General features: G+C 55.0%; 1 protein-coding gene across 1 annotated transcript; it reads left to right on the top strand.

Annotated features, from left to right (window-relative positions):
- The first annotated feature begins 1,452 nt into the window (after window positions 1-1,452).
- LOC308184598 (trypsin-like) lies at window positions 1,453-8,555 on the top strand. The gene is made up of 6 exons (XM_080571801.1): window positions 1,453-1,642; window positions 4,611-4,703; window positions 4,793-4,955; window positions 5,691-5,944; window positions 7,259-7,395; window positions 8,203-8,555. The coding sequence occupies exons 2-6, from the start codon at window positions 4,622-4,624 to the stop codon at window positions 8,356-8,358; spliced, it is 792 nt and encodes a 263-aa protein (XP_080427927.1). The 5' UTR covers window positions 1,453-1,642; window positions 4,611-4,621; the 3' UTR covers window positions 8,359-8,555.
- The last annotated feature ends 216 nt before the right edge of the window (window positions 8,556-8,771 follow it).

Here is an 8,771-nt window from a genome sequence, read left to right as displayed (position 1 = left end):
GGCCACGTATGTCCACAGGAGGAGGCCACACGTGTCCAGCCCTATAGAACGTGCACGCAGCTGGAGAATTCACAGCTGGTGCCCCACAACTTCGTGTCCCACCTGGTGACCGTGACCATCACCCCACCACCACGCGTGTCCTCCTCCGGAGGCCACAGCCCACGTGTCCCATGGACCCACTGCCACCGGGCCACCCAGGGTTAGCACTGGCCGCGTCAACCAGGAGCAAAGCAGGGAAGCTGCTCCTCCTGGCAGCGCGTGGGCTGCCCTAATTGGTGCCAATTAAGCACTCGCTAACGAGGAGGCCGCTAACGAGGGCCTCCCCCCACTGAGAGAACCAGTCTGGCCATGCCCGCTGCGCGCGGCGCCGCCCGAGAAGCTGCACCGCCCTGTTTACACCGCTTACACCCCGCTTCAGATTTACACCCCGGGGTGGGCAAGCCCCGCCCCTCCGAACTCGTGACCAAGCCCCCCGGCTGGAAGCCCCGCCCCCTGTGCGTGTGCAAACGGTGTGGGGTGACAGCTCCCCCTAGGGGCGCACGTGACGAAGGAGCTGGGGAACCTCCAGCTTCGGTCTTCTTCTGCTCTGGTCTTCAAGACCAGCCAGCCAACCTGATTGGCTAACCAGCACAGGTTGGTCTACAAAGCCAGCTGGCCAATCAGAAAGTATCGGTCTACAAAGCCAACCGGCCAATCAGCATGCGTTGGTCTACAAAGCCAACGGGCCAATCAGCATGCATTGGTCTGCAAAGCCAGCTGGCCAATCAGCTTGTGCTGATCTACAAAGCCAACTGGCCAGTCAGCACGTGTTGGTCTACAAAGCCAACTGGCCAATCAGCACATGCCGGTCTCTCAAGATGATTGGCCAACAGGGCTTGCTGGCTGGACAAGGCAGCCGGCTGGACAAGGCAGCTGGCCAATCAGCACATGCTGGCCTCTACGGCCATCAGCCAATGAGCATGCCCCCATCTCAAAGCCAGCTGGCCAATCAGCATGCACCCATTTCCAAAGTCACCAGCCAATGCCATGAGTTTGCCTCCAACACAGCCATCCAATCATCTGTCATTTGTTCCCACAGCCTGTTGGTCAATCAGCATCTTGCCTCCAGAGCCAGCCGGCCAATCAGCACGCGCCGTTCCCCAGAACTACCAGCACCTGCCACGCTGTCGTTCCCATGGCACAGCCTTCCAATCAGCTCTTCCCTATCACCTCAACCGGGCGGGGAGCCAATCAGCAAGCTCCTTCCATCCAACCAACAGGTTCCAACCAGCCAATCGGAGAGCTCCGGCTGACCAATCAGCAAGCGCCGCCCCGGAGAGAGCACGAGGGAGGCCGGGCGAGGTGGTGCCGAAGGATTAGGGGAGGATTAGGGAAGGCGGCCTCCACGCTCGGCCTTGGGGCGGGACGAGCCGGGCCCTGACGCCGTTATAAAACCGGCGGTGCTCACGTGGGTGGGACGGGCGCGGAGCGGCGGCGTCGGAGGAGGAAGAGGAGGAGGAGGAGAAGGAGGAGGAGGAGGAGAAGGAGACACGTCAGGGCTGGTCGGAACGCTTCTTCCCGGCGCAGAGGGGAGGACACGCGAGCCTCAGGAGCGGGGAGGCCTCCCCGGCCCCCGCGGGGCACAGCGGGGACCTGCGGAGAGGTTTGGTGGGGTGGCGGTGGAGGGCGGGGGGTGGTGGGGGAGGCTCCAAAGGGAGGCCGCGGTCTGTGGTCATGCTCTCCACCTGAGGCCCTGCTCCCTGTCCATCCTTACTTCATGCTCCATCCCCAGCCTCCGTCCATCCTTCCTTGTTCATTCCGTCCCCAGCCTCCATCCATTCCTCCCTATTGTTCCATCTCCAGCCTCCATCCACTCCTCCTTCTTGCTCCATCCCCAGCCTCCATCCCCGCTTCCTTGTTCGCTCCGTCCTCAGCCTTAGTTCTTCCCTCCTTCTTGCTCCATCCCCAGCCTCCACTCATCCATCCTTCTTGTTTGTCCCATCCCCAGCCTCTACATCCTTCCTTGGAGAAGGAAGCTCCATTTCTAGCCTCCATCCACGTCTCCTTGCTTTCTCCATCCCCAACCTCCATCCACTCCTCCTTTCTTCCTCCATCCCCCAACCTCCATCTATTCTTTCTTCCTTGCTCCATCCCCGACCTCCATCCACCCCTCCTTTCTTCCTCCATCCCTAGCCTCCATCCCCCCTTCCTTCCTTGCTCCATCCCCAACCTCCGACCACCCCTCCTTTCTTCCTCCATCCACCCCTCCTTCCTTGCTCCATCCCCGACCTCCGTCCACCCCTCCTTGCTTGCTCCATCCCCAATTTCCACCCCTCCTTGCCCGATCTCCACCCATCCTTCCTTGCGGAAGTTTTCCATGATGAGGGTGGGGAGGCACCAGAACAGGTTGCCCAGAGGAGCTGGGGTTGCCCCATCCCTGGAGGTGCTCAAGGCCACGTTGGATGGGGCTTTGGGCAACCTGGCCTGGTGGGAGGTGGCCCTGTCCATGGCAGTGGGGGTGGAACTAGAAAGGCTTTGAGGTCCCTTCCAACCCAAACCATTCTGTGATTCCTTCTCCATGGTTGCTTTATCCCTGAGTCCACAACCTCCGTCCATCTCTCCTTGCCTCCATCCCCGATCTTCATTGTCACAAATGATGCAGAACGGTTGATTTGTCTTTCTTCCTTCCTTTTCCTTCCTTTTCCTTTCTTTTCCTTCCTTTTCCTTCCTTTTTCTTCCTTCCTTTTCCTTCCTTCCTTCCTTCTGTCCTTCCTTTCTCCCCTCGTTCCCTCCTTCCTTCTTTCCTTCCCTCCTTCCCTCCTTCCTTCTCCATGTTTGCTCCACCTCTGGTCTCCATCTCTCCTTCTCCATCCTCGTTCCTCCACGTTTCCTTCCCGTTCTCCCTCCATCCCTCCCTCCCCACGCCACCTCCGTCCCTGTCTCCATCCCTCCTCTCGCCATCCCTCCATCCTCAGCCTCCCTCCATCCTCAGCCTCCCTTCCCTGGCCCCACGTCCATGGGGCCCACCACGCATCCGCAGGGAGTGGTGCCCCACACCCATGGGTGGCTCCAACCCACGGCCGTGGGAACCGTGACCCACAGTCGTAGGGTGCCTTGATCCACCTCTGTGGGGCCCACAATGCCTCTTCTTGGGGAGCAATGACCCACGGTTATGGATGCCTCCAATCAATGGCCATGGGGGACCATGACCCACAACCACGGGGGACCATGACCCAAAGCCATGGGGGACCACGACCCATGGCCATGGGGAGCATGGACCCAAATCCACAGGGAACAGCGACCCATAGCCGTGGAGAACCATGACCCGCATCCCTAGGGGACCATGACCCATGGCCATGGGGAGCACGGACCCAAACCTACATGGGACAGTAACCCATGGCCATGGAGAACCATGCCCCCTAAATTGGGTGTCTCCAACCTAAAGAAGCCCATGAGCCAAAACCACGGGGAGCCTTGACCCACAGCCATGGGGACCATGACCCACATCCTTGGGGAGCAATGACCCACGCCCAAGGGTGCCTTCACCCCACGGCCTTGAAGAGCCATGCCCCAAAACTACGGGAGGGGGGCCCCAACCCGCTGCCACAGCCCGAGGGAGGCATCCGAGGGCAGTGTGGGGTGCTGGAAGGTCAACCGCCCCGAGACAAGGAGGGGGAGGCGGAGGAGTTGGTGGGGCCCATAATTACGGGCCTCATTAACAATGACTGTGTTGATTGCTGCCGTGGCACTTGGCATAATGATGTTGCCATTGCAAAAGCACGATGACGGGGCGAATCGTGCAGCTCCCAGCACTGGGCAGAGGGGACCGTGGAGACCCCCCACCATAGTGCCATAATCCGCAAAATGGTTTGGAGCTACCAGAAACCCGTCAAGAAATGTGCAGGGCTACCATAATGACCCCCAAAATGTCTTGGAGCTACCATAACCCTCCCCAGAAACGTGTAGAGCTGCTATAATGTCCCCCCAGAATGGTTCAGAGCTACCATACACTCCTCAAGAAATGTGTAGAGCTACCATAGTGCCTCCCAAAATGGTGCAGAGCTACCATAAACCCCTCAAGAAATGTGCAGGGCTGCCATAATGCCCCCCAAAATGTCTTGGAGCTACCATAACCCTCCCAAGAAATGTGTAGGGCTGCCATAATGCCCCTCAGAATGTCTTGAAGCTAACATAATCCTGCCAAGAAATGTGTAGGGCTGCCATAATGTCCCCTAGAATGGCTTGAAGCTACCATAAAGCCCCCATGAAATGTTCAGGGCTACCATAGTGACCCCCAAAATGTCTTGGAGATACAATAACCCTCCCAAGAAATGTGTAGGGCTGCCATAATGCCTCCAGAATGGCTTGGAGCTACCATAAATCCCCCAAGAAATATGAAGGGCTATCATAATGACCCCAAAAATGCCTTGGAGCTACCAGAACCTCCCCAGGAAATGTGTAGGACTGAGCTAATGCCCCACAAAATAGTTTGGAGCTACTATAAACCCCCAAGAAATGTGTAGGGCTGCCATAAGACCCCTCAAAATGGTACAGAGACACTTCAGCGCCACCCTCAAAATGCATAGCCCCACAAAACCACCACCGTGGTCCCAACGCTTCTGTCCCCGCAGTGGCCACATTGATGGAGGTACAAGCCATGGTGGCCCCCCGGCCATGGGACCGAGTGAAGCTGTTGGGAGCCTTGGTCTTGGTGGCGTCCATGGGTGAGTTCAAGGGTGAAGGGTCTGACCAGTGTTGCACACGCGTGTGGAGGTGCTGACACACACCTTCTCGCCCCCATCATGCCTTGCAGTGTCCTCGGTGGCAGGTGACACGCGCGTGGTGGGCGGCATGGACTGCGAGCCCCACTCACAGCCGTGGCAAGTGGCCATCCTCGACATGTACAAGCTCTACTGCGGCGGCGTCCTGGTGGCCCGGCAGTGGGTGGTGACGGCGGCCCATTGCACCACGCCAGGGTAAGGGCACCGTCGTGCGTGTAACGCATGTCACGCGTGTGCCGTGTCCCCTGGGTCATGAGAGTGGCGTGGTCGCCATGGCCCATGTGTGTGTGCTGTGTCAGGGTCCTGTGGTCCCACGTGTTGGCGTGGCCATGATGTGGTCTACATGGGTCCTGGCCATGCCGTGACCAACGCATGCCATGGTTGCACCAAGGTGTCCATGTTCATGGACCACATCTTGTCCCACATGTTTTGGCCATGCCATGACCAACATGTGCCGTGGTTGCACCATGGTTTCCATTTTCATGGACCACATCATGTCCCACAAGTGTCTTGGCCATGCCATGACGCGACCAATGCATGCCATGGTTGCACCATGGTCTCCATGTTCATGGACCACATCATGTCCCACAAGTGTCTTGGCCACGCCATGACCAACGCATGCCATGGTTGCACCATGGTCTCCATGTTTATGGACCACATCTTGTCCTACATGCGTTGACCATGCCATGGCCAATGTGTGCCATGACTGCAATACGATCTCCATCTTCATGGGCCACGTCATGTTCCATGCATGCCATGACCTGCACATGCCGTAGCCGTGCTGCAGTCCCCATGTTACACATCCCATCATGCTTCTTCCCACAAGAGCCGTGGCCACACCGTGGTCTCCAAGACCCCTACAAGTGGCCGCGTTCCCCGTGTCCTGGCCACCTCGCCATCCATCCCACGTGTGTCCCTTGGGTGCTGCAGGATCACCACCATCCGCTTGGGCAAGCACAACCTCTTCACGCGAGAATGGGGCGAGGAGCGGAGGCTGGTGCAGAAGCTGGTGCCTCACCCCAACTACAACCCCAGCACCAAGGACAACGACATCATGCTGATCAAGCTCCTGACACCCGTCACACTCACCGAGAGGATCCAGCCTGTCCCTGTGGCCTCCTGCCCCCCAGTGCCTGGCACCAGCTGCACCACTTCGGGCTGGGGGGCCACCACCTCCCCAGAAGGTACCCAGTGCTGACGGCCCCTCCTGGATGCCTGGGTCCCCTCCTGGACACCCAGGTCCTCTCCTGGACACCTGGGTCATCCCCTGGACACCTGGGTCCTCTCCTAAAAAAAATAGGAACAAAACAGGGCAGCAGAGGAGGAACAGGAAGGAAATAAAGTGAAATCAGGTTAACTTCTACCAAAAACTCAAAAAATTACAATGAAAAGAAACCAGAGCGAATAGACTAAAAGCATCTAAAACCCTGTAAATCGAATAGTGGGTGAAATGAGAAGTAAACAGGACCAAATATGATCAAGTGACAAAAAGAAGTAAGGCGAAGGAAGGGGAGAAAAGTTAAAATAAAGTCAATTAAATTAAATGAAGGGAAATGAGTTAGGTAGAATAGAAGGGAACAGAGTAAAATTAAAACAGATTTTTTTTTTATAGAAAGAAGAAAGAAAGAAAAAGAAAGAAAGAAAGAAAGAAAGAAAGAAAGAAAGAAAGAAAGAAAGAAAGAAAGAAAGAAAGAAAGAAAGAGAAAGAAAGAAAGAAAGAAAGAAAGAAAGAAAGAAAGAAAGAAAGAAAGAGAAAGAAAGAAAGAGAAAGAAAGAAAGAAAGAAAGAAAGAAAGAAAGAAAGAAAGAAAGAAAGAAAGAAAGAAAGAAAGAAAGAAAGAAAGAAAAGAAAGAAAGAAAGAAAGAAAGAAAGAAAGAAAGAAAGAGAAAGAAAGAAAGAAAGAAAGAAAGAAAGAAAGAAAGAAAGAAAGAAAGAAAGAAAGAAAGAAAGAAAGAAAGAAAGAAAGAAAGAAAGAAAGAAAGAAAGAAAGAAAAAGAAAAAGCAGATGGAAGAAGATAGAGTGAAACAACAGAGAAACACCCTAAAATTAAATTAGAGGAAACGAAAGGAAAATGTAAAACTAAGGCAGTTTAATAGAAGACACAAAATCATGGCGCAAAAACGGGTTGGACTGGGCGAGTCCTGGTTCCCCAACCTCTGCGTGTTTGGTTTCAAATCAGACCTTTTTGGGGCAGAAATTCCTTATTTTTGGCATTCCCCTCTGGAAATGCCCGCCCGAGGGAGGTTTCGCCCATGATGGGATGTGTCTCCATGGGTGTCTTTCCAGCCAGAAGTGTGGAAACATCCCCAAACAGCACATTTTCCACCCCGAAACAGTCAGGAGAAGCCACCTTCGTGTGAGACCCCGGGGGAGACCCAACGCCCTCTTCCCCAAGGCGGGGGAGTCGGCGCTGGGAGTTCGGGGGGGCAAATTTCTGCTGGTTCCCGGGTCGATTGCTCTGGTTTCTTTCTCCCCTCCCCTCCGTTTCCCATCTCAGTCTCTTACCCGGACGTCTTGCAGTGCGTCACCGTCACCATCTTCTCGACGGCTGAGTGCAAGCGGTTATACCCCGGCTCCATCACCGAGAACATGATATGCGCCGGGAGCCTCCAAGGCGGTAGGGATTCCTGCCAGGTACGGCCATGATGTCCTCCTTCCACCGCTGCCACCGGGGGGCTGTCCGCAAGGCGGACCAAGGGGACACGTCCCCCGGTCATCACCATGGGGTCGGTGGTCTTCCCGGTGGCTCATGAACCCAACGAGGGTTGGCCAACATGAGTTAGACAAGTGTAATTGGGCAAATCAAGCATAACTGGACAAAACAAGTGTAATTGGCCAAAACAAGTGTAATTGGCCAAATCAAGCATAATTGGACAAAACAAGTGTAATTGGCCAAAACAAGTGTAATTGGCCAAAATGAGTGTAATTGGCCAAATCAAGTGTAATTGGCCAAAGCAAGTGTCATTAGCCAAAGCGAGCATTATTAGCCAAAGAAAGAGTTATTAGCCAAAGAAATTGTTATTAGCCAAAGAAAGTGTAATTAGCCAAAGTATAATTGGCCAACTCAATGATGGTTGGCCAACCCAAAGAGATTTGGACAAGCAACCGTGGTGGTTGGCTGACCAGTGACCGTTAAAGAATCTTCCAAGCATTGCGTCCTGGTGCAAAGGTGGTGGAACAACTGGCTAATTAGACAGCCTGATGTCACGGGTTGGTTGAACCAATGGTTTATCAGCCCAATAAAGGCTGGTCAAATCAGTTGGAGGCCAAACCGGTGATGTCTGGTCAACCCAACAATGGTTGGCCAACCCAACGATGGTTGGCCAACCATGAGAGGTCATCCAACAGGATGAGGCCTGAGAGTGGTGGGCCAAGCCACGAGGAGTTGGCCAACCCAAGAAGCGTTGGGTGACGGCTGGCTCACAGCACCTCTTTCCGTAGGGTGACTCTGGGGGACCTCTGGTTTGCAACGGGACCCTCCAAGGTATCGTGTCCTGGGGCATGGAAAAATGCGGGCAGCCCAAGAGACCTGGTGTCTACACCAAGGTCTGCAGATACGCCCAGTGGATCCAGAAAACCATGAAGGACAACCAGTGACACTCCAGCAACCTCCGAGCGCCCGAGGGAGGTCGGAGGGCCACATCCAGGCTGCTGCTGCTCGCCGGGGCAGGTCGCGGGGACAACGGAGGCTGTGGCAAGGTTGTGGGTGCAGCCAGGGTGTCACCTGGTGAAGCCAGTGAGAGGGTGGATGGGAAGGAACCAGAAATTAAAGCGTTGCGATGTTTGGTGGGAAATTTCGTCCTTTCGACCTGTCCCCTCAAGACAAATCGCAGACCTGGCCTCTCCTCCAGGGTCCTCCGCGGGTCCGGTTTCCATTTATGGCTTTGTTTTGAGGTCAGAGCCCTCCCACCATCCCCCAAATTTGCGATTTTATGTTAATTTGATTTGAAGATGAGTCCTGTTTCCTATGCTCGTGCTCTCCCATCATCTCACAAGGACGAAGATGTGGC

This window comes from Anser brachyrhynchus (assembly GCF_964034855.1).
Source record: "Anser brachyrhynchus genome assembly, chromosome: 38".
NCBI lineage: Eukaryota > Metazoa > Chordata > Aves > Anseriformes > Anatidae > Anser > Anser brachyrhynchus.
This window is presented reverse-complemented; position numbering and strand designations above follow the sequence as displayed.